Consider the following 26738-nt stretch of genomic DNA (forward strand, 5'->3'; position numbering starts at 1 on the left):
ATACAGGAGACCAGGGTTCGATATCTCGGCTTTGCCTGTTCAGTAAGCCAGCACCTATTCAGTAGGAGACCTTTGGCAAGTCTCTCTAACACTGCTACTGCCTATAGGGCGCGTCCTAGTGGCTGCAGCTCTGGCGCTTTGAGTCCGCCAGGAGAAAAGCGCAATATAAATGTTATTTGTCTTGTCTTGTCAAATGATGCCGTGCACTGCTGATTGTCTTCAGAGCCAGGCTCTCCTCCTAGGTCTCTTCTACAGTGCAGCCGCTCTCTCTGAACTTCCTAATTCTCAGATCAGACAGGAAGTAGGAAGTAGTAATAGTAGTAGTAACAGAGCGGTAGCACTCTAGAGGAGACAGATGGGCTCCGGTTGACGAGACCTCTATTGCTTGAATCGCAATAGGTGAATGTGAGTCATCTGGTGCTGTCATTCTCCCTTGCTGCGGTTGCCTTCTCTGCTGGACTATGGTATTCACTGGGATGGTGGCTGTCTAGTTTGCGAGGAAATCGGTTTCTCGGTGGTGGGGGTGGTTATGTAATTCTGTCTGGGGAACGGCTTCCGGTTTGGCGGTGTCCAGAGCTTTCTGCTATTGCCAGGCTGGAGATGCAGGGGGAAAGTGCTGCTGCTGTGATATCTGGTGCCCTCTTCACAGGGGTGCCCCAGCCCCTGAGTGCAAATGTCCCAGCCATTCATCTCTCACTCTGCATTTTGCCGCTGCTATTCCCTGCATTGTGCACCCACAGAGGAAAGCGGGCTGTTGCCCATAGCATCCAGTAGCTCGGCTGCCCCGGTGTGTGCGGCATGTTGCTGTGCAGCTGCATCTTCTGATTCTATTACGACATGATGGAGAGGGGGCCCAAATCAGTTACTTTGCTTAGGGCCCCATTTAGCCTTAATCCGTCTCTGAGCAGAGGTGCAAAAGCAACGCGTTGTGCCCATCTTTGAGATGGGTTGTCGCCCCCGGCCCATTCTGGAGAGTGAGGTGCAGGCTGTGGTAGAAATGATGGCGGAGCAGCAAGTCACCGTTTCCAGCCAGGCCTCCAGCACCAGTGAAACCAGTGCTACCACCACCAGCACTCTGGTCCGCAGCAGGCCTCCACCACTGCTTGAGGCCATGGTCACGGTGACCCCACCGACCAGCCTGCCCTCACTGAGCTTGCTCTTATCCACAGACACAGACACTGTGTGCCTGTACAGGGATGTTTTGGAGCAGTTTGAGGTGGACAACATGACGGGGCCATGCAAGGAGGAGGAGGGGTTTGAAGTGGAGTGGTTTGTTGTTGGTGCTGAGGAGGAGGGGCCTGATGCAGGGGATGTTGGGGTAGAGGAGTTGGTTGAGGCGGGCTCACAGGAGATGTTTGGGGATGATGATGATGACGTGCTGGATCCCTCCTATGCGCCACCAGTACCACCAGCACAGTTGGTTGAAGGCAGCTCGTCTTTGGAGGCGGAGGCGTCTCTGGCACAGAGGCACGGCAGCAGCAAGGCGGCCAGCACAGGGCTTGGAAGGTAGGAGCCACAGCCTGCTGCTTCAGCCGCTACCACCACCCGCAGCAAACCTCCAACCAAACCAAAAAAGGCACAATCCTCCAAGGGCACCAAAAAACCCCAGCCCTCAAGCTTTAAGAGCAGGTTGAAGGCCCCAGTCTGGCGGTACTTCACCAAGTGCTCAGTGGACGCAACCCATGCAATTTGCAACAGTTGTGGTGTCAGCCTCAGCAGATGTCGCAAGCTGCTCAAGTTGGGTACCTCGTGCCTGCAGACCCACTTAGAGAGCAGACATTTTGAAGAGTTTAGTGAGTTGGAGAAGCTGACGGAGAGTGGCGCAGGCAGTGGTCAAACCCAGACAGCCACTGCACAGATTTCAGCAGCAGCAGCAGCAGCATCCGACCCTCCTGCCCATCCAGCAGCAGCAGGAGCACAGCAGCAGCAACAACAACTCCCCCCCCCCCCCCCCCCGGGCAGCCAGTCCTCAGTGGCCTCAGCGAGTCATTCCCCGGTGTGACCATGGTGCTGCCTCCCACCCACAGGCACATCCGGGTGCTGAACGGGTTGCTTGCCCGGGCCATGTGTTCCCAGCTCCTGCCATATTCCTTTGTGCAGGGGGGGAGTGACATGAGAGCGCTGCTGCAGTTTGGGATCCTGGAGTGGCAAGTCCCCAGCCACCACTACTTCTCCCGCAGGGCATTCCCAGCACTGCACTGCTTTGCCATGGCGAACGTGTGCCGTGCGCTGGAACACGCTGCGAGTGCGCGGATCCACATCATCATGGATTCATGGAGCAGCCGTTTTGGGACAGACCGCTATCTGTCCTTTACAGCCCACTGGGTCAGCCTGGTGGAAAGCCCGAGCGAGGAAGCAGCTGTCAGAATCTGTGTTATCATTCTGTTATACTTTAGACTAGTCCCAGGGTGTTGATGATCAAGGACCTCACACCCAAAGATTAGGAATCTGTGTTATCATTCTGTTATACTTCAGACTAGTCCCAGGGTGTTGATGATCAAGGACTTCACACCCAAAGATTAGGAATCTGTGTTATCATTCTGTTATACCTCAGACTAGTTCCAGGGTGTTGATGATCAAGGACCTCACACCCAAAGATTAGGAATCTGTGTTATCATTCTGTTATACCTCAGACTAGTTCCAGGGTGTTGATGATCAAGGACCTCACACCCAAAGATTAGGGACTTGTGTTACCATTCTGTTATACTTCAGACTAGTTCCAGGGTGTTGATGATCACGGAGCTCACACCCAAGACTAGGCATTGTTTATTATCTGTTATGACCTTCTGCTTTCCTGACCGCTCTTCTGTTCACTGATTTGGTACTTCGCTATATCTGATACTCTGTTGCCAAACCCTGCTAGCCATAGGATTACCAAATCAGCCTCCTGTCTTTGTCAGTGTATGTCAGTGTACCTGTCCTCCTGGTATTGTTCTCAAAGTATTACTGTTGCACCAAACACTCATATCTCTCAGGTGTCCAGAGGTTAGTATTATATCTGATTATCGGTGATACTGCAGATCATCAATAATCGGGTATATATCTGTATTCTTGGTGATACTGCAGATCACCAATAATCAGACCCTCTCTGTGTTACACCGATCGTTGCAGAACGGCAGACCAAAAAAAAAAAATGCAAATGGACGCACTCACCAGTGGTGCTCAACAGAGCTCGAATATTCGAGTAGCTCGAATATTCGAGCTCTTTTTCAGCTATTTGAGCTCGGTATTCGAGCTCGAATAGCTGCAGCTATTCGAATGGGCTATTCGAGTGAACTCGAATAGCCCATTCACTATTCGAGCTATTCGAGCAAGCAGCGATATTCGAGCTCGAATACCGAGCTCGAATAGCGTCATAGCCCAGAGATTGATGTCCTTAGAGCCAATCAGAGGGCTCCCAGGCCCTCTGACGGCAGCCAATCACAGAGGGAGACCCTGGCCAGCCCCTACCCTATAAATAGCGGCCGCCATCTTCCATTTTTCCGTCCTTGCCTGACTTTGTACAGAGAGAGATCTGCTCCTTTGTGCTTTGGCTTAGCAAGTGCTTTATTGTGGTCAATCACCTAGCGTTTTTGCTCACATACACCTCCTATATACACCTATATTGTTGTTAGTTAGATAGACATTGTATTTTAGTTAGTAGCTTGTGTGTTACATAGAGACAGACACAGCTGCTGCAGGCAAGCTTACACTGCTTTAGGCCTCGGGGCCTTGCCTGTGTGGGCAGCTGTCCTCCTGTCCTCTGTTAGTTTATTATACCAGTGTTTCTGCTGTCCTTTACTAGTACTGAGTGATTGTATTTTGTAGTAACTGTACTAGGACACTCACTGTCACTGTTTGTTCATAGCTCCTCAGCCTCTATTTCCTTCTGATTACTATTGATTATTGTAATTTCTAGTTGTACTTACTTACTGCTTACTACTAGGGACACTCAGTCACTGTTCATAGGCTAGCTCCTGCGTGTGTGTGTGCGTGCACTCACTGTCTGTAGTGTACACACACACTCTATTTCCTTCTGATTACTACTGATTATTGTAATTTCTAGTTGTACACTTACTTACTGCTTACTACTAGGGACACTCAGTCACTGTTCATAGGCTAGCTCCTGCGTGTGTGTGTGCGTGCACTCAGTACACACACACACTCTATTTCCTTCTACTTAATCTGATTGATTACTACTGATTATTGTATTTTCTAGTTAGTGTACTAGGGGACACACTCACTGTTCACTGTTCACACTTATACTGATTACTGAATTATTGTATTTTGTATTAGTACTGTACTAGAAATCACTTAGCGATCTAATCACTTAGTGATTAGTGTCACCTCACCCACCAACCCACTCCATTAAAGTACCCCACTTTTTCACCCGCCCTTTTAAAAAACTTTTTTGTTTACGCCCAAAACATCAAAGATATCTGGAAGTGGCAGCCAGCGCGGTTTGGGCAAGGGGAAGGGCAGCAAGGGAATCAAGAGGAGAGGGAGCAGCATTGTGGCAAGCCGCGGCCGCGCCACCATGCCCAGTTCCGCAGCAGCAGCTGCGTCAGTGGCTAACATTCCTCCTATAGCCACTGGCCGTGGACGCCTTGGGCGCCGCCCAGCAGGAGCAACTCACGCTGCAGAGACACAGCTGCAGCAGCAGCAGCAGCGTTTAGTACCTGCTCCTATTTTCCTCCAGCCGGGTCGGAAACGTCCCATTGAGGAAAAGGATGCAGACACTGTGGTGGAACTGATGACGGAGGATGAGCAGCCCGCAATCAGCTCTGCATCCGAGGCCTCCACCCTCACCACCACCACCACCACCCCTGTTCGCAGCAGCCGCCCAGCAGGGCCTGGGGAGGAGGCCAGTTCACCGTCACAAGTTGGCGACCTGTCACTCAGCAGTATTTTTACCCCAGGCACCATCAGGGTATTGTCTGCTGTTGTTGGCGATTTGGAGGAGGAGATGCTGATGGGCACTTTGGGGGAGGAGGGATTGGACAGCAAGACTGTGGCGACAGTCAAGCAGCCCATCCATGCATCAGGAGAGGAGTTTGGGGGGTCATCATCCCAGCAGGACATGTTTCAGGAGGGGGATGATGATGATGACACGGTGACAGACAAAGACTGGGTGCCACCAGCTCCAGGGGATGTCGTCATCAGCAGCTCTGAGGAGGAGGAGGAGGATGCGCTTGTGGGCCTTGCAAGGAGGCGCATCATTGCAAGCATTGGCAGCAGTAGGCAGGTCCCACAGCCTGCTGGTGTCTCAGGCTCAGCAGCAGCAGCAGCAGCATCTGCTACCAGTACCACCACCAGCTGCACCCAAGCCCCCGCCCCAACCACCACAGGGAGACAGGCAGCAGCGGCTCCAGGCCGTAGGGGGTGGTTTTTGTCACCAATCTGGCGATTTTTCACCATGCCCACAGTGTACAGCAAGTACGCCACTTGCAACCACTGTCAGAGGAAGTTGAGCAGAGGTGCAGACCCCTTAAAGTTCAGCACCAGCTCGCTCATCAACCACCTTGCTGCGAAACATTTCCACCAGCATGAGGAGTTCCAGAGGCTGAAGGCATCTGGTGCTGGCAGTGGCACCACACCCATCACTGCACAGCCTTCAGCAGCAGCAGCAGCAGCAGCAACAGCAGCCACCCGCCCTCCTGCTCCTCCAGCAGCACCAGCAGGAGTGCGGAAACTCACTGCTCCTCCCCCCTCTGCAACTCCTGCCGCCGACACTGAGGCCTGTTCTGGCAGCCAGTCCTCAGTGGCCTCCTCTGCTGTGTCCACTGATTCCCGTGCCAGCAAAAGGCCACGCCAGAGCCTTTTGAGGGAGTCCTTCCAGGGGTGGTTAGGGCTCTGCCTCCCAGCAGCCGTCGCGTGCGGCAGCTGAACGGCTTGCTGGCACGGGCCATGTGCTCCCAACTCCTGTCGTACACGCTCGTGCAGGAGGGGAGCGACATGCTTGCGCTGCTTGCTTGTGCAGCCCCAGACTGGCAGCTCCCTAGCAGACACTTTTTCGCCCGCAAGGCCATTCCTGCACTGCACCGCTTTGTGATGGCCAATGTGGGGCGAGGGCTGGAGCACGCGGTTGGTGAAAGGGTCCACATCACCATGGACTCCTGGAGCAGCCGCTTCGGGACAGGCCGCTACCTGTCCTTCACTGTCCACTGGGTCAGCTTGGTGGAAGGGGGTGAGGATGGGAGAGCAGCAGCGGGCACAGCAGCAGCAGCAACACAGTGGGTGGTGCCACCCCGCAGGGTCAGGGGAACTGCAGCAGGTTCCTCCGATCCTCTGCCATCCTCCGGCACACCTGGCCAAACCCCCCGCCTCAGCAGCAGCGTGAAGGCCCGCTACTGCCAAGCGCTGCTGCACTTGGTCAGCCTTGGGAAGACCAAACTGACGGCAACCCATGTGTTGGCCAAACTCCAGGAGCAGGAGAGGATTTGGCTGACCCCCAGAGGCCTCAGAGTCGGAGAGGTGGTGGCCGACAATGGGGCCAATCTGGTTGCCGCAATTGGCAGGGGAAACCTGACCCACATCCCCTGTCTTGCCCACGTGCTGAACCTGGTGGTGCAGAAGTTCTTGCGCACCTACCAGGGGATGGGCGAACTGCTGGAAACGGCAATGAACGTTGTGCGTCACTTCCGGCGCTCGGCTGCAGCCTGTGCGAGCCTGGAAGACATGCAAAAGGAGCTGGAGCTGCCACGCCATCGGCTGATCCTTGACGTTCCAACTCGCTGGAACTCCACCCTGGCGATGTTGGAGCGTCTGGTTAAACAGAAGCACGCTGTCAACCAGTACCTTGCCCTGGCCACTGTTTCCACCGCTCAGAGAAGGGACAAGACCAGCAACATCCCGTCCATCGTCCCCGATGATGACTGGAGGCACATGCAGCAGGTGTGCTTAGTGCTGGCTCCCTTTCTGCAGGCCACTAACATGGTGAGCAGGGACCATGCTATGGTCTGCGAGTGGGTGCCCCTGGTTTGTCTGCTGAACAGGGCCCTCGATGCTTTGCTGGAACAGGGAGCGGCAGCCTTGGACCAGCAGGAGCGGCAAGCAGCTGCACAGTCCACCTCTGAGGGGGAGGAGGAGGAGGACTTGGTGGAGGTCCCTGACCTTGCTGCTGATGAGGGGGATCAGCACAGCGCAGCTGAGTTGGTGCGGGGGTGGAGAGAGGATGAGGCTGAGGAGGCAGAGGAGGAGGATGAGGACAGCACTGCCGTCGATGTGCCAGCAGACGTGGCCCGCCTCTTCCCAATGGCAGCGCACATGCTGACGTGCCTGCGCAAGGACCCCAGGGTGATCCAGATGAAGCAGAGGGAGGACATCTGGATCAGCATGATCTTGGACCCACGCCTCAAGGGGAAGTTGAGCCAGTTCCTGCCGCCTGCAGGAGGAGACCCAGCACAACAAATAAGGAGTTTGCAGCAGGCCCTTGTTGAGCGCTTGGAGGAAGCCTTCCCCCAGCCTTCCACCCCCACTGTCCAGCCAGCACAGAGGCAGCAGCAGGTGCCTGCATCCAGCAGCAAGCGCCCCACAGACCTGCTGTCTCTCAGCAACGAGCTCTACAGGACTGTAGAGGCTCCGGCAGCAGTGACTAGAGAGGAGGTGCATGCAGCAGCATCCTCCTCCGGTCACAGCCAGCGCCTGACCCGCATGGTGGCTGACTACATGGGGTCCTACAGCGGGCTTGACAGCGATGCCCCTGTTGATCCCATGGAGTATTGGGTCAAGCGCCTGGAGATCTGGAGCGAGCTGGCGCAGTACGCCCTGGAAGTGCTGTCCTGCCCCCCTTCCAGCGTGCTGTCTGAGCGCTGCTTCAGTGCAGCTGGTGGCGTGGTCACCGAAAAACGCTCACGTCTGTCTCACAAGTCTGTGGACAGACTGACGTTTCTCAAGATGAACCAGGCGTGGGTGGAAGGCGAGTTCCTGGCCCCTGTTGTCGGCGAGAGGGGGACATGAACTGGCTGCCGGAAGAACCATCGTTAATGTGCCTTACCACCCTTTACCACCTCCTGGCTCCTGCTCACTAAGCCAGCCCAGCCTGGTTCACTTTGCCTATTACGTCGCCTGCAGCCACACATTTTACATCTACAGTGGGCTGCTGTGTACTGCCCTTCTGCTGTTGTCTGTCTGTCTGTGTATCCCACTTGCCAAGGGTACACAGATACAGATTTACCTTCTGCTGCCACTCTGCCACCAGCTATTACGTCAAACAATAGCTGCCCCTGCTGCCTGTATTTATCTTTTAAAAAAAACAAAAAAAAGATGTAATTTTTCTGAGGTGCCCGGGTTGAAAACTGTGATGTCCCAGTTGTGTATTGGACACAATGTGGGCTTCACGACCGCTGTCTGGGACCTCCTGCTGTGTTTATTTACAGCCCTGGTATCACCGCTAGGTACCAGGGCTATTATGTCACGCTGCCTACCTACCTGCTGCCACACTCACACTACTCCTCCATTCCTCCTGCTGCTGCTGCTGTCTGTCTGTGTTTCCCACTGCCAGGGTACACAGAATTACCTTCTGCTGCCACTCTGCCACCAGCTATTACGTCAAACAATAGCTATATCTGTGTAATTTGTTGTAAAAACAAAACAAAAAAAACATTAAAAAAAAAAAAGTTTAATTTTTCTGAGGTGCCTGGGTTGAAAACTGTGTTGTCCCAGTTGTGTATTGGACACGATGTGGGCTGCACGACCGCTGTCTGGGACCTCCTGTTGTGTTTATTTACAGCCCTGGTATCACCGCTAGGTACCAGGGCTATTATGTCACGCTGCCTGCCTCATTGACTGCCTGCTGCCACACACTCATCCTCCTCCTCCTCCTGCTGCTGAATTTACCTCCTGCTGTCTGTGTGTTTCCACTGCCAGGGAGCACATACAATGGCGCTTCCACCATGCGTGCGCCACCAGCTATTTATTACGCTCAAAAATAGCTGCATTTCTTTAAAAAAAATATATAAAAGAGAAATAAGTGAAGAAGAAGAAGACAATATAGAAGAAGAAGAAGATATAGAAAAAGAAGAAGAAGAAGGAGAAGAAGAAGAAGATATAGAAAAAGAAGAAGACGAAAAAGAAAAATAATAATAAGAAGAGGATATAGAAAAAGAAGGTATAGAAAAAGAAGATATAGAAGAAGAAGAAGAAGAAGATGAAGAAAAAGAAGATGAAAAAGAAGAAGAAGAAGATGAAGAAGAAGAAAATGAAGAAGATGAAGAGGATGAAGAAGATGAAGAAGAAGAAGAAGATGAAGAAGATAAAGAAGATGAAGAAGAAGAAGATGAAGAAGAAGAAGAAGATGATGAAGAAGAAGAAGATGAAGAAGAAGATGAAGAAGAAGAATATGAATAGGAAGAAGATGAAGAAGAAGAAGATGATGAAGAAAAAGAAGATGAAGAAGATGAAGAAGAAGAAGATGAAGAAGAAGAAGAAGAAGAAGAAGAAGAAGAAGAAGAAGAAGAAGAAGAAGAAGAAGAAGAAGACGATATAGAAGAAGAAGAAGAAGAAGAAGACAATATAGAAGAAGAAGAAGATATAGAAGAAGAAGAAGAAGAAGAAGAAGAAGATATAGAAGAAGAAGAAGAAGATATAGAAGAAGAAGATATAGAAGAAGAAGAAGAAGATATAGAAGATAAAGTAGAAGAAGAAGAAGAAGTATATACACTACTAAACAGAATTTTGGACACAACTTCTCTTTCCACCTTTTTTTTTTTTTAAAGGAACATCCCCACATAATCACTTGCTGTTGTTACTTGGAAAAAAAGATGTTTCTTGCATCATTCACCCCCAAAAGAAGTGTTGGAAGCTATTTAAGGCCAATTCGAATAGTCAGCTCGAATAATGAGCTCGAATACCGACTCCAATAGTGAGCTCGAAGTCCGAGGTCGAATCGAATAGTAAAAAATATTCAACTCGAATATTCGACCGATTTCGAATAATTTACTATTCGAATTCGACCAAACTCGAATAATAAAAAGGGGTATCCGAGCATCACTGGCACTCACCAGCCGTCTGGGCACACTTACCACTTCAGTGGAAAACATCAATATTGTGCTGGGCAGTCACCAGAAGGTAATGGACGCTTTGTCTGGATCTTTACAAACCCTCCAGATGGCTGTGAAGGATATGCGATCTCCTCTTAGCACAGACATACGTATGCCTGTACCTGAAAAATTTTCTGGTCACAGATCTGACTTCCGAAATTTTAGAAGTAGAGTATTATCATACTTTGAGTTCAGACCTAATTCTTCAGGAACTGTGGCCCAAAGGGTTACCTTTATCAAAACTTTGTTATCTGGCGATTCTCAGACCTGGGCGTATAGCCTTCCCACCAGTCATCAGGCCCTGACCTCTGTAGAGGAATTTTTTAAAGCTATGGCTTTAATTTATGACGATCCAGAAATTGCCTCGACTTCTGAACGGAAGCTCAAACTTTTACGTCAAGGCAAGAGTCCGGTTGAAGATTAAGCTGCTGAATTTAGGAGATGGTCAGTATCGGCCAGGTGGGACACATTTGCCCTTTTAGATTGTTTTTTATCAGGGTTGTCAGACGAGGTCTCCGATCTTATGTTAAGTCAGCCGGAACCTAAGTCCATCGATGAAGCTATTTAATCGGCCATCAGGATAGATCGCCGGTTGCGATATCAGAGACAGACCCGGGGTAAAAATCATGTAAGAATGGTGTCCCACACTGCTCCCCCAGTAACTCCACTTCCACCCGCTTCACCTCCACCAGAACCAATGCAGATTGGTCGGTCAAAGTTGTCTCAAGTGGAGCGGAAACGCAGAATCTCAGAGCGTCTCTGTCTTTATTGTGCAGAGGGGGGTCATAGAGTACAAAATTGCCCTAAGAAGTCGGGAAACGCTACTGCCTAGGTGTAGTCGGGGGTAATACCCTAGGCAAGCAATTGTTACCCCTAGATGATAAACGTTTGCTTCTTCCCTGTACCATTTCATGGGGAGATAGGTCTGAGGTCACTGAAGCCTTCATTGACTCAGGCTCAGCAGCAAGTTTTATGGATTTTGAATTTGCAAAAAAATTGGGCATTCCGGTCACCCCGTTAGAACCTCAGATACAGGTTACTGCAGTAGATGATTCCCCTCTGCAGAGTCACAGACTCCAGAAGTAGGGGTCGCTATCGGGGTGTTGCATAGGGAACATTTGGTTTTTTTTGTGTTACGTATGACAACCTCTACAGTCATTCTTGGCATGCCTTGGTTACAACTTCACTCACCTCAGATCAACTGGGCGACTGGTCAGCTAACGAGCTGGTCTTCCCAGTGTTTTCATCATTGTTTAGCGAAGGTAACCTTGGGTGAGACCAAGATTCATGTGAAAGGACTGCCAGATCAGTATTCTGAGTTTGCGGACGTGTTTTGTCCTAAATCGGCCGATAAACTCCCTCCACACCGACCTTTCGATTGTCCGATTGATCTCCGGTCTGGTTGTATGCCCCCCTAGAGGTCAGCCCTACAATTTATCTGGGCCCGAAAAGTTGGCCATGCAGGAATACATCCGTGAAAACTTACCTAAAGGGTTCATTCGCCCTTCCCGGTCGCCTGCTGGTGCAGGTTTCTTTTTTGTTAAGAAAAAAGACGGAGGCCTTCGGCCGTGCATTGATTATCGGGCCTGAATAAAATCACAGTAAAAAATCGCTATCCATTGCCTTTGATAGACGATTTATTTACTCAGGTCACCAATGCTAAGATTTTCTCAAAATTGGATTGGCGGGGTGCATACAACCTGGTACGGATCAGAGAGGGCGATGAGTGGAAGACGGCCTTTAACACACCCGATGGGCACTACGAGTACCTGGTGATGCCCTTCGGGTTGTGTAACGCTCCGGCCGTCTTTCAGGAACTCATTAATGAGGTGTTCAGAGAGGTTTTGGGCAAATTTGTCCTGGTATATTTGGATGATATACTAATCTTCTCAGCCAACCTCTCGGAGCATAGGGATCATGTCAGGTTTGTGTTGCACAAGCTAAGACAAAACATGTTATACGCCAAATTGGAGAAATGCATTTTTGAGGCAACATCTGTCACCTTTCTGGGGTACATTATTTCTACCACAGGCCTTTCTATGGACCCTGCCAAGGTCTCTGCTGTTCTGGAGTGGCCTCAGCCTGTGGGTCTAAAGGCTCCCTACAGATTCTTAGGGTTTGCTAACTACTATAGAAGGTTCATAAAGGGGTACTCCACAGTCATCGCACCCCTTACCAGTCTCACAAAGAAAGGGGCAGATAATAACCACTGGTCCTCCGAGGCCCTTGCTGCTTTCTCCACCCTGAAGGAATTGTTTTGTACTGCACCCATTTTAAGACACGTTGACATCTCCTATCCCTTTATTGTGGAGGTAGATGCCTCAGAGGTTGGGGTAGGGGCTGTGCTGTCTCAGCGTTCTGGGTTGCAGGGAAGGTTACACCCGTGTGCCTATTTCTCTCGTAGATTTTCACCCGCAGAAAAAAACTACGATATAGGCAACAGGGAGCTCCAAGCCATTAAATTGGCCTTTGAAGAATGGCGTCATTGGCTAGAGGGAGCAGAACATACGATTACAGTTTACACTGATCACAAAAATTTGGAATACATCGAGGGGGCTAAGAGATTGAGTCCCCGACAGGCTCGGTGGTCACTGTTTTTCTCGAGATTCAGATTTATAATCACATATACCCCGGGTAGTAAAAACGTTAAAGCAGATGCTTTATCCAGATTTTTCGAGCCAGAGACAGCACAGCCCTCAGACCCAGAGACTATTTTCCCACAGAAAGTGGTGTTGGCAGCCACAGAGACCTGGAGAAACTGGACTGAAACCTTAAGTCCTTTCCAACAGGATGTCCCTGAGGGAAAGCCTGAAGGGGTCATGTTTGTACCGTTGCCATTCCGTCTCCAGATTTTGCAGATGTTCCACTCCCACAAAAATGCTGGACATCCTGGTGCCACCAGAACACAGGACCTTGTTGCTAGGTGTGCATGGTGGCCTTCATTGGCAACTGACTGCAAGGAGTATGTGAGAGAATGTGCAGTGTGTGATAGAAGTAAACCCTCCCGTCATGCACCTGTGGGAACATTGCAGCCTTTACCCACCCCGAGTGAACCATGGACCCATTTGTCCATGGATTTTGTGGGCGAACTCCCGAAGTCTGAGGGCATGTCAGTCATTTGGGTGGTAGTCGACAGATTCAGTAAAATGCCCCTTTTTGTGCCCCTGAAAGGACTCCCCTCAGCCCAGGAATTGGCCGATCTTTTCGTCCTGCATATTTTCCGGCTACACGGTATTCCGGAGAATATAGTGTCACATCAGGGAGTCCAATTTGTTTCCAAATTTTGGAGGGCATTCTGTCATCAGTTGGGCATGGAACTTTCATTTTCGTCGGGCTACCACCCACAGACCAATGGTCAGCCTGAGAGAATTAATCAATCTCTGGAACAGTTTTTAAGATGTTATGTGGCGGATGCACAGACTGATTGGGTCAAGTTTTTGCCGTTCGCAGAATTTGCACACAATAATTTGAAAAGCTCTTCTTCTGGATTCTCTCCATTTCAGGTGGTAACAGGAAGGTTGCCTAGGTTCTCCCTATTGCCAGTGGCCTCTACTCCGTTTTCAGCTCTGGAGGCTTGGCAAAAGTCATTTAAAAACATTTGGGGAATGGTAAAAAAGAATTTAGAGAAGGCTTTCCGGAGTCAGAAAGGACAAGCTGACAAGAAACGTTCCATAGAGTGGAAGTTTCAGCCAGGAGACTTGGTCTGGGTGTCCACTCGTCATTTGGCCCTAAAACAGCCTTCACCCAAGCTAGGACCCAGATTCGTGGGTCCCTTCCCTGTAACCAGGAAAATCAACAATGTTACTTATGCCATTGATCTTCCTGCCAGTATGCGGGGTGTGAGATCATTCCATGTATCCCTGCTTAAGCCAGCAGTGCAGGTAGATTCCACTCCTCCTCCTCCTGTGATGGTGGATGACCAACCTGAGTATGAAGTGGAAAAGATTTTAGACTCACGTATTGTACAGAACTCGGTACAGTATTTGGTTCACTGAAAGGGTTATGGCATTGGGGAAAGAACATGGGTACCTGATTGCCGCATGCATGCAGATGAATTAAAGAGGGAATTCCACACCCTACATCCTGAGAAACCGGGTAGGAGCTGTCCGGAGTCCACTCCTCAGGGGGGGGGGGTACTGTGAGAAAACGCGGAAAAGCCGCCGCGTGTACTCAGAACAAGGCGGCTGATTCCGAGTCCAACGCGGCGGTTTGCACGCGTAGGCCTACATCCAGTTTTATGGCCGAACGCGGAGAAACCGCCGCATGCCTTGATAGCGGTGTGGCAGATTCCGCGTCCAGCGTGGCAGGTGCTTTACAACACATGTCTGGTGTGGCTGGGACTGATAGTCCACACAGGTTCAGAAGAACGCACGCGCGCGCTGAGAGGCAGAACTTTTATGACAGCCAGAAGGGGGTCAGCTGACCAAGCCGGTCAGCTGACGATTCAACCACTTCCCATTGGTCCAGCACTTAGGGGAGGCGCTGGAGAGCGCTTTGCTATATATACTGGGTGCTGGTCATTCTCTGGTTGTCTGCCGTTGCGATCACTATGTGGAAGCACTCAGACCTTATTGTCAGAATCTGTGTTATCATTCTGTTATACTTTAGACTAGTCCCAGGGTGTTGATGATCAAGGACCTCACACCCAAAGATTAGGAATCTGTGTTATCATTCTGTTATACCTCAGACTAGTTCCAGTGTGTTTATGATCATGGACCTCACACCCAAAGATTAGGGACTTGTGTTACCATTCTGTTATACTTCAGACTAGTTCCAGGGTGTTGATGATCACGGAGCTCACACCCAAGACTAGGCATTGTTTATTATCTGTTATGACCTTCTGCTTTCCTGACCACTCTTCTGTTCACTGATTTGGTACTTCGCTATATCTGATACTCTGTTGCCAAACCCTGCTAGCCTTAGGATTACCAAATCAGCCTCCTGACTTTGTACCTTGTATGTCAGTATGTTGCCGACCTGGCTTGTCCGACCTTGAGAGCTATCTCCCCAGTTAAGAGTTAGTTCACACATCAGTCAGTGGCATCCTTCTATTGGTGTCACTCACGCTCTGGTCCTTCCCTCTTCCAGTCTGACTCCTCCCCACGGGAGAGTCTCAGGCTGTGGAAGGATACTACTCCAGCAGTATTCCTTACTGCCTTGTACCTGTCCTCCTGGTATTGTTCTCAAAGTATTACTGTTGCACCAAACACTCATATCTCTCAGGTATCCAGAGGTTAGTAATATATCTGATTATCGGTGATACTGCAGATCATCAATAATCGGGTATATATCTGTATTCTTGGTGATACTGCAGATCACCAATAATCAGACCCTCTCTGTGTTACACCGATCGTTACAATTGCCTGCTTAGATACGTGACTCCTCCTCCTCCTGCTGCTGCTGTATTGATTTATTTATGAATTTATGAATTTATTTATGTATTTATTGTATTTATAAAGCGCCAACGTATTACGCCGCACTGATTTTCATCCTCCTGCTGTCTGTGGTCCCAACACCAGGGTCCACACAATACATTGCCTGCTGCCATACGTGACTCCTCCGCCTTCTCCTCCTCCTCCTGCTGCTGCTGTATTTATTTATTTATGAATTTATTTATGTATTTATTGTATTTATAATGCGCCAACATATTACACCGCACTGATTTTCATCCTCCTGCTGTCTGTGGTCCTGCTGCTGCTGTATTTATTTATTTATGAATTTATGAATTTATTTATGTATTTATTGTATTTATAAAGCGCCAACATATTACACCGCACTGATTTTCATCCTCCTGCTGTCTGTGGTCCCACCTCCAGGGTCCACACAATACATTGCCTGCTGCCAGTGCCACACATCACCTCCTCCTCCTGCTGTATTTATCCTCCTGCTGTCTGTGGTCCCACCGCCAGGGTCCACACAATACATTGCCTGCTGCCACACGTCACTCCTCCTCCTCCTGCTGTATTTATCCTCCTGCTGTCTGTGGTCCCACCGCCAGGGTCCACACAATACATTGCCTGCTGCCATACGTCACTCCTCCTCCTGCTGCTGCTGTATTTATCCTCCTGCTGTCTGTTTTCCCCCCGCCGGGTTCCACAGAATACATTGACTGCTGCCATACATCAATTTTTATGTTTTGTTTTTTAATAACACCGATTTATATGTGATTTCCCTTTAATACATTGCCTGCTGCCTGCTTTTAATTACACCGATTTAATACATTTAATACATTGCCTGCTCCCTGCTTTTAATTACACCGATTTATATGTGATTTCCCTTTAATACATTGCCTGCTGCCAGTGCCACACATCACTCTTCCTCCTCCTCCTCCTCCTGCTGTATTTATCCTCCTGCTGTCTGTGGTCCAACCACCAGGGTCCACACAATACATTGACTTCTGCCAGTGCCACACGTCACTCCTCCTCCTCCTGCTGTATTTATCCTCCTGCTGTCTGTGGTCCCACCGCCAGGGTCCACACAATACATTGCCTGCTGCCATACGTCACTTTTTATGTTTTGTTTTTTAATTACACCGATTTATATGTGATTTCCTTTTAAAAAAAACGCATCCGAATTCCCGAACACAAATTTTTACCGAATTTTGTTACTGACACTCGAACCGAATCCGAATCGAATTTCGCAGGTGGATCCGAATCCGAATGTCCTTCGGACCCAAATTCGAATGTACCTGAATCGAATTTTGGTACATCTGAGCACGCCTGTTTATTTCCTTTTAAGCAATACTAATTGCCTGGAACCCCTGCTGGTCGTCTGCCTCTAATACTTTCAGCCATAGACCCTGAACAAGCATGCTGCAGATCAGGTGTTTTTGACATTATTGTTAGATCTGACAAGATTAGCTGCATGCTTGTTCCAGGTTTGTAATTCAGACTCTTCTGCAGCCAAATAGATCAGTAGGGCTGCCAGGCAACTGGTATTGTTTAAAAGAAAATAAACATGGCAGCCTCCATATTTTTCTCCCTACAGTTGTCCTTTAAAAGGAAATATACGATATATGGCATAATGGCAGCCTTCATATTTTTCTTTCTTCAGTTGTCCTTTAACTCCTACACTAATCTAGAGTGTTAGCATATAAAATACTGGATAAAAACAAAGTGAATAATTACAAAATCAAAACTGCAGTTGTATTTATTAAGTTACTTTTCATTATATTATTACAGATGGATCCATTGAAATAATTTTAGGATCCCAACTGATCCCAGGGACCCAGACAGAAGATTTAACAGAGAGTGTTTTTCCCAAACTATGAAGAACCAAGGGCTTCATCATCTCGCAGTCACCTTTTGGAAGTTGGGGCTAAAAGAGTTTAATTTGTTTTTCTAAGCTAGTCTATTTTTAAAAGAGTCTTAGAAGATAAGCTTGAAAATGATGTCATTATTTTTTTCCTGACTATGCCAATTTTGGGACACTGTTCTAATGTTACATGTTATTGTATGCTACATGACTATCATGCAATGTAATTACTGTAACAATTTCTCTTCTTTAATAAACAGATTCTCAAAATGTAATACCTGTATTGTAATATAAGTCCTTTTTGCGGAAAATAACTATATCCAGAATGTATTAAAACAATCCTGACGTGAGGAAAAACACAAAACTTAGATACTTATGTCAGTAATAAGAAGTCTCTGGATAGTCCAGAGGCTTTCCAAATCATTCTACATGCCTTTGATCCAGTTCTGGATCTCTCTTTAAAGAGGAACCACAATGACACTTAGTAGAATGCAGTAAATTATTCAGGATACCCACTTTCACATCAACCACTACCGGACCTTTGGTACACATATCTATACTTCACTTGCAGATCAGGGGCGTAGATAAGGGTACTGTTTACTTACCGACAGGGATGCTCATCCGGATTTCGGATATCCGGGTAACCCAGATATTCGAACATTTTTACACTATCCGGCCGGATCCGGATTCCAGATAGTTTGGCGGATATCCGGATAGCTACAGTATCTGCGGATATTTTGACGGCCGACCCGGACAGATTTCTACCAGATATCCGAATTACAAGTTCGGTGGCAAAAAAAGGCCACACACACTCCTCCTCCTCACTCTGATCTTGCCTTCCAGGGGTTTGTAGGCTGTCAAAAGCAAGTTCGTATTCTTTAGCCAGGAATTGAACCCAGGTCCACTGCTTTGATAGCAGCTATGCTCACCACTACACTACAAACAGCACTACATGCTGAAGCCAGCCTAGCATGCACCATTGTGATATACCCAAGAGAAAAATGAGCTTGCTTATTTGCCTAATTTGCTACATGAAAGCAGTGGGATACATGGTGATACTGCTTACAGGCTTCAATTCAAGACTTCAGAATCAGAAAGATGATGTGCCCCCCTGGATGATGCTGGTGTAACACACACAGCAAAGGACAGCAATTTGAAGTCTGGAAGATTCTAGGGCAAGGGTGGGAAGGATGAAAAGCTAGGTGGCCATGCAACCCTTCCTGCTAGCCATTTAGCAGCACTTGTGTGCACAGTGTCTGTGGCACAATTAGTTAGTGCATTTGGCTGTTAACTGAAAGGTTGGTGATTCAAGCCCACCCAGGGATGGCCTTGCCTTTTGTGTTCAACAGTTATCTGAAGAGAACCCCAGATAGCCATTTAGCAGCAGCTACATGCACAGAGTCCGTGTGGCCCAATTGGTTAGTGCATTTGGCTGTTAACCGAAAGGTTGGTGATTCAAGCCCACACAGGGATGGCCTTTCCTTTTGTGTTCAACAGTTGTCCGAAGAGAACCCCAGATAGCCATTTAGCAGCAACTACATACACACAGTCCTTGTGGCACAATTGGTTAGTGCATTTGGCTGTTAACTGAAAGGTTGGTGGTTCAAGCCCACCCAGGGATTGCCTTGCCTTTTGTGTTCAACAGTTGTCCGAAGAGAACCCCAGATAGTCATTTAGCAGCAACTACATACATACAGTCCTTGTGGCACAATTGGTTAGTGCATTTGGCTGTTAACCGAAAGGTTGGTAGTTCAAGCCCACCCAGGGATGGCCTTGCCATTTGTGTTCAACAGTTGTCTGAAAAGAACCCCAGATAGCCATTTAGCAGCAACTACATACATACAGTCCTTGTGGCACAATTGGTTAGTGCATTTGGCTGTTAACCGAAAGGTTGATGGTTCAAGCCCACCCAGGGATGGCCTTCCCTGTTGTGTTCAACAGTTGTCTGAAGAGAACCCCAGATAGCCATTTAGCAGCAACTACATACATACAGTCCTTGTGGCACAATTGGATAGTGCATTTGGCTGTTAACTGAAAAGTTGGTGGTTCAAGCCCACCCAGGGATGGCCTTCCCTGTTGTGTTCAACAGTTGTCTGAAAAGAACCCCAGATAGCAATTTAGCAGCAACTACATACACACAGTCCGTGCGGCACAATTGGTTAGTGCATTTGGCTGTTAACCGAAAGGTTGGTGGTTCAAGCCCACCCAGTGACAGCCTTGCCTTTTGTGTTTTGTGAAGAGAACTAATGTACCCTTCTTAAACTTGAAGATTGTATACAAATGTAAGCAGACTGCAGACTGTCTGCAATAAGGGCCCTGCCGTAACATAGATATTACGGTAGCTAAGACTACTCCTGGGCCTTTCTTGTAGTTGAAGAGATGAGTGAAATGAGTGAGTGTGCTTTTGACATCCTACAAATCCCTGGAAGACAAGATCCTCCTCTGGAGGAGGAGGGGAGGAAAGAGGATAGAAGGTTAGAAATGTTTTAAAGCATTTTAAAAGGCACTTCCGGTTTCCGCAGATAATGCGTTCGGATATCCGCGTTCACGCGGATATCTAAAAGGTCTGATTCGGATATCCGAACCGGATCTGGATATCTGGATATCCAGATCCGGATCAATTCGGGTTTTAAAAAGTACTATCCGAGCATCCCTGCTTACCGCCACCGTTTGCGATCCTTGCGCCATCTACATTTGTCTCAGCGTCGCATTCCCCTCCTTCTGTGATTAGGGTGTGGGAAACAGCTGTTCCCAACATTGATCACCGTGCCTGTGATGAATAAAATGTCAGCGAGGTGTCGGCTTTTATTCACAAAAACCAAAGTAAACAGATACATTTACTCCTTCCCGTCTTATTGGGAACTAAGTTTAGAGCTATCTTGTGGCCAAAAAGTATAAATACACCTAAATACACTATTTAACCACTTGAGGACCACAGTCTTTCTACCCTTTAAGGATCAGTGCCTTTTTTTCCATTCACTTTTATTGAGCCATTATATCCACGTATACACCGACAATTGTTTCGGGGGCCTCGCAGGGTCCCCCTTCTTCAAGGCTTGTGGTTAGGTAACCACAAGCCTTGATGAAGGGGGACTCTGCGAGGCCCCCGAAACAATTGTCGGTGTATACGTGGATATAATGGCTCAATAAAAGAGCTTGTTTGTTTAAGAAGACGGTGTGCTGGTATACTTGGATGTTATCGATTGATGTTGGCTGCCTATGCCATAATGCCAAGCACCCGACACAAGTGAATGATTGGTGTGCCTACCCTTAACTTATGAAAGTTTGGATTTTTTTCCATTCAGACCACTGCAGCTTTCACGGTTTATTGCTCGGTCATACAACCTACCATCTAAATGAATTTTCCCTCCTTTTCTTGTCACTAATACAGCTTTCTTTTGGTGCTATTTGATTGCTGCTGTGATTTTTAGTTTTTATTATATTCATCAAAAAAGACATGAATTTTGTCAAAAAATGATTTTTTTTTTAACTTTCTGTGCTGACATTTTTCAAATAAAGTAAAATTTCTATATACATTTTTGTCCAAATTTATTCTGCTACATGTCTTTGATATAAAAAAAAATCCAATAAATGTATATTTATTGCTTTGGGTAAAAGTTATAGCGTTTACAAACTATGGTGCCAAAAGTGAATTTTCCCATTTTGAAGGATCTTGTAATGATCGGTGTAACACAGAGAGGATGGCTGAAAGTATTAGAGGCAGACGACCAGCAGGGGTTCCAGGCAATTAGTATTGCTTAAAAGGAAATAAACAGGCGTGCTCAGATGTACCAAAATTCGATTCAGGTACATTCGAATTTGGGTCCGAAGGACATTCGGATTCGGATCCACCTGCGAAATTCGGTTCGGATTTGGTTCGAGTGTCAGTAACAAAATTCGGTAAAAATTTGTGTTCGGGAATTCGGATGCGTTTTTTTTTAAAGGAAATCACATATAAATCAGTGTAATTAAAAAACAAAACATAAAAAGTGACGTATGGCAGCAGGCAATGTATTGTGTGGACCCTGGCGGTGGGACCACAGACAGCAGGAGGATAAATACAGCAGGAGGAGGAGGAGGAGGAAGAGTGATGTGTGGCACTGGCAGCAGGCAATGTATTAAAGGGAAATCACATATAAATCGGTGTAATTAAAAGCAGGGAGCAGGCAATGTATTAAATGTATTAAATCGGTGTAATTAAAAGCAGGCAGCAGGCAATGTATTAAAGGGAAATCACATATAAATCGGTGTAATTAAAAAAAACAACATAAAAATTGATGTATGGCAGCAGTCAATGTATTCTGTGGAACCCGACAGGGGGGAAAACAGACAGCAGGAGGATAAATACAGCAGCAGCAGGAGGAGGAGTGACGTATGGCAGCAGGCAATGTATTGTGTGGACCCTGGCGGTGGGACCACAGACAGCAGGAGGATAAATACAGCAGGAGGAGGAGGAGTGACGTGTGGCAGCAGGCAATGTATTGTGTGGACCCTGGCGGTGGGACCACAGACAGCAGGAGGATAAATACAGCAGGAGGAGGAGGTGATGTGTGGCACTGGCAGCAGGCAATGTATTGTGTGGACCCTGGAGGTGGGACCACAGACAGCAGGAGGATGAAAATCAGTGCGGCGTAATATGTTGGCGCTTTATAAATACAATAAATACATAAATAAATTCATAAATAAATAAATACAGCAGCAGCAGGACCACAGACAGCAGGAGGATGAAAATCAGTGCGGTGTAATATGTTGGCGCATTATAAATACAATAAATACATAAATAAATTCATAAATAAATAAATACAGCAGCAGCAGGAGGAGGAGGAGAAGGCGGAGGAGTCACGTATGGCAGCAGGCAATGTATTGTGTGGACCCTGGCGTTGGGACCACAGACAGCAGGAGGATGAAAATCAGTGCGGCGTAATACGTTGGCGCTTTATAAATACAATAAATACATAAATAAATTCATAAATTCATAAATAAATCAATACAGCAGCAGCAGGAGGAGGAGGAGTCACGAATCTAAGCAGGCAATTGTAACGATCGGTGTAACACAGAGAGGGTCTGATTATTGGTGATCTGCAGTATCAACAAGAATACAGATATATGCCGATTATTGATGATCTGCAGTATCACCGATAATCAGATATATCTCTAACCTCTGGACACCTGAGTAATATGAGTGTTTGGTGCAACAGTAATACTTTGAGGAGAGCCCCCGTATAGAGGGTGCAAGGCAGTAAGAGATACTGCCCAAAGAACAGGCTCCTTCCAATGGCCTGAGGCTCCCTAAGGGGAGGAGTCAGGCTGAGAGTGGGAAGGACCAGAGTGTGAGTGACACCAATGGTGGAGTGTCACTGACAGATCTGTGAACTATCTCTAAACAGAGGAGATAGTTCTCGAGGTCGGACAAGCCAGGTCGGCAACAGACAGACAGATCAGATACAGAGGAAAGAGACTGATACGGAATCCTTAGGCAAGCAAGATTTGGCAACGGAGTATCAGATATAGCGAAGTACCAAATCAGAGATCAGAAGAGAGGTCAGGAAAGCAGAAGGTCATAACAAATAATCAACAATGTCTAGTCTTTAGGTGTGAGCTCCTTGATCATCAACACCCTGGAACTAGTCTGAAGTATAACAGGATGGTAAAGCTAATTCCTAGTCTTGGGTGTGAGCTCCGTAGTCATCAACACCCTGGAACTAGTCTGAAGAATAACACAGATAATATACAGTATTCCTAATCTGGGGTGTGAGGTCCATGATCATCAACACCCTGGAACTGGTCTAGAGAATAACACAAATGATATACAGAATTCCTAGTCTGGGGTGTGAGGTCCTTGGTCATCAACACCCAGGAACTGGTCTAGAGAATAACACAGAATCTGACAAAAAGGTCTGAGTGCTTCCACGTAGTGATCGCAACGGCAGACACCAGAGAAATGACCAGCACCCAGTATATATACTAAAGCACTCTCCAGCGCCTCCCCTAAGTGCTGGACCAATGGGAACTGGTTGAATTGTCAGCTGACCGGCTTGGTCAGCTGACTCCCTTCTGGCTGTCATAAAAGCTCTGCCTCTCAGCGCGAGCGCGTCCTTCTGCACCTGTGTGGACTATCAGTCCCAGCCACACCAGACTTGTGCTGTAAACCATTAGCTGTGCTGGACGCGGAACCAGCCGCACCGCTATCAGAGCATGCGGCGGTTTCTCTGCGTTCAGCCATACTGACAGATGTAGGCCTATGCGTGCAAACCGCCGCGTCGGACGCGGAATCCGCCGCCTTGTTCTCAGGACATACTGACAGATGTAGGCCCACGCGCGCAACCTGCCGCTTTGGACGCGGAATCAGCCGCCCTGCTTTGAGCACCCGCGGCGGTTTTTCCGCGTTTTCTCAACAGTAACCCCCCTGCCCCCCCCCCCCCCCCGAGGAGTGGACTTCGGACAGCTCCTACCCGGCTTCTCAGGATGTAGGGCGTGGAATTCCTTCTTTAATTTGTCCACATGCATGCGACAATCAGGTACCCATGTTCTTTCCCCAATGCCATAACCCTTCCAGTGAACTGAATACTGTACTGAGTTCTGTACAATACGTAAGTCTAAAATCTTTTCCACTTCATACTCAGGTTGGTCATCCACCATCACAGGAGGAGGAGGAGTGGAATCTACATGCACTGCTGGCTTAAGCAGGGACACATGGAACGATCTCACCCCACGCATACTGGCAGGAAGGTCAATGGCATAAGTAACATTGTTGATTTTCCTGGTTACTGAGAATGGACCCACAAATCTGGGTCCTAACTTGGGCGAAGGCTGTTTTAAAGTCAAATGACGAGTGGATACCCAGACCAAGTCTCCTGGCCGGAATTTCCACTCTATGGAACGTTTCTTGTCAGCTTGACCTTTCTGACTCTGAAAAGCCTTCTCTAGATTCTCTTTCACGATTCCCCAAATGTTCTTAAATGACTTTTGCCAAGCCTCCAAAGCTGGAAACGGAGTAGAAGCTACTGGCAGTGGGGAGAATTTAGGCAACTTTCCGGTTACCACCTGAAATGGAGAGAATCCAGAGGAAGAACTTTTCAAATTATTGTGTGCAAATTCTGCAAACGGCAAGAACTTGACCCAATCATTTTGCGCATCCACAACATAACACCTTAGAAACTGTTCCAGTGACTGATTAATTCTCTCGGTCTGACCATTGGTCTGTGGGTGGTAGCCCGACGAAAACGACAGTTCCATGCCCAATTGATGACAAAATGCCATCCAAAATTTAAAAACAAATTGGACTCCCCGATCTGACACTATCTTTTCCGGAATGCCATGTAGCCGGAAAATGTGCATGATGAAAAGATCGGCCAACTCCTGGGTCGAGGGGAGTCCTTTCAGGGGCACGAAATGGGCCATTTTGCTGAATCTGTCGACTACCACCCAAATGACCGACATGCCCTCAGACCTCGGGAGCTCACCCACAAAATCCATGCACAAGTGGGTCCATGGTTCACTCGGGGTGGGCAAAGGCTGCAATGTTCCCACAGGTGCCAGACGGGAGGGTTTACTTTTTGCACATACTGCACATTCTCTCACATACTCCTTGCAGTCAGTTGCCAATGAAGGCCACCAAGCACACCTAGCAACAAGGTCCTGTGTTCTGGAGGCCCCAGGATGTCCAGCATTTCTGTGGGAGTGGAACATCTGCAATATCTGGAGACGAAACGGCAATGGTACAAACATGACCCCTTCAGGTTTTCCCTCAGGGATATCCTGCTGGAAGAGACTTAAAGTCTCCATCCAGTTCTTCCAGGTCTCTGTGGCAGCCAATACCACTTTCTGTGGGATAATAGTCTCTGGGTCTGAGGACTGTGCTGTCTCTGGCTCAAAGCATCTGGATAAAGCATCTGCTTTCATGTTTTTACTACCCGGAGTATACGTAATTACAAATCTGAATCTCGAGAAAAACAGTGACCACCGAGCCTGACGGGGACTCAATCTCTTAGCCCCCTCAATGTATTCCAAATTTTTGTGATCAGTGTAAACTGTAATCGTATGTTCTGCTCCTTCTAGCCAATGACGCCATTCCTCAAAGGCCAATTTAATGGCCAGGAGCTCCCTGTTGCCTATATCGTAGTTTTTCTCTGCTGGTGAAAACCTACGCGAAAAATAGGCACACGGGTGTAATCTTCCCTGCAACCCAGAACGCTGAGACAGCACAGCCCCCACCCCGACCTCTGAGGCATCCACCACTACGATAAAGGGATAGGAGGTGTCGACGTGTCTCAAAATGGGTGCAGAACAAAACAATTCTTTCAGAGTGGAGAAAGCAGCCAGAGCTTCGGGGGGCCAGTGGTTGGTATCTGCCCCTTTCTTTGTGAGACTGGTGAGGGGTGCAATGACTGTGGAGTACCCCTTTATGAACCTTCTATAGTAATTTGCGAATCCTAAGAATCTCTGGAGAGCCTTCAGTCCCACTGGCTGAGGCCACTCCAGGACAGCGAGGGGAACGCCAGCGTATACCACTAAGGCTGCATCTGAAATGACCACCAGCTCAGTGTGTAGCACCTATATAAACTTTCTACACACTTCGCATTCAATTCAGATGTAAATCATATGCAAATCTGCTACTACTTATCATGCAAACAGGAAACTCAGGAGGAGGGGCTGGGAGCAGCTAACCTGACAGTTACATAGTTACAAAGTTAAGGAAAGGTGGGGGGAAAAGGCTGCGCATCCCTAAACACATGCTGCAATTGAATGGTTAATCGCACAGGCATACACCGCCTCTGCCAGACTGAAAAATGCATGTCCTGCATCCAAGACAAGTGCTAACATTTATTAAACTAGGAGGTACTTTAGCTTCCAATATGGTTTGCATGCAAAGTATATTATACTAGACACTTGCGCCACGTTGAGGCAGACCTCCGGGCAAGTGACCTAACCTAAATTTAAAACCTCAGGAGCAGCTAAGCAGAAAAAAATGTGTAACTTACATTTGGTAGAACAGCGAGGGGAACGCCAGCGCATACCACTAAGGCTGCATCTGAAATGACCACCAGCTCAGTGTGTAGCACCTATATAGACTTTCTACACACTTCGCATTCAATTCAGATGCAAATCATATGCAAATCTGCTACTACTTATCATGCAAACAGGAAACTCAGGAGGAGGGCACTCCAGGACAGCAGAGACTTTGGCAGGGTCCATAGAAAGGCCCGAGGTAGAAATTATATACCCCAGAAAGGCGACAGATGTTACCTCAAAAATGCATTTCTCCAACTTAGCATAAAGCATGTTTTGTCTTAGCTTGTGCAACACAAATCTGACATGAGCCCTGTGCTCTGAGAGGTTAGCTGAGAAGATTAGTATATCATCTAGATATACCAGGACAAATTTACCCAAAACTTCCCTGAACACCTCATTAATGAGTTCCTGAAAGACGGCCGGAGCGTTACACAACCCGAAGGGCATCACCAG

General features: G+C 47.9%; 1 protein-coding gene across 2 annotated transcripts in view; it reads left to right on the top strand.

Annotated features, from left to right (window-relative positions):
- The window catches only part of ROBO4 (roundabout guidance receptor 4), a 1158575-nt gene extending 1141087 nt beyond the window's left edge, over positions 1-17488 (top strand). For both annotated transcript variants that reach the window (XM_068240264.1, XM_068240265.1), the window contains exon 18: positions 17201-17488. In XM_068240264.1, the coding sequence (XP_068096365.1) occupies positions 17201-17218 (18 nt within the window). In that variant the 3' untranslated portion in view covers positions 17219-17488. The remainder of the gene's footprint in view (positions 1-17200) is intronic.
- Positions 17489-26738: the final 9250 nt, after the last annotated feature.

The sequence above is a fragment of the Hyperolius riggenbachi genome, chromosome 6 (genome assembly GCF_040937935.1).
Source record: "Hyperolius riggenbachi isolate aHypRig1 chromosome 6, aHypRig1.pri, whole genome shotgun sequence".
NCBI classification, from domain to species: domain Eukaryota; kingdom Metazoa; phylum Chordata; class Amphibia; order Anura; family Hyperoliidae; genus Hyperolius; species Hyperolius riggenbachi.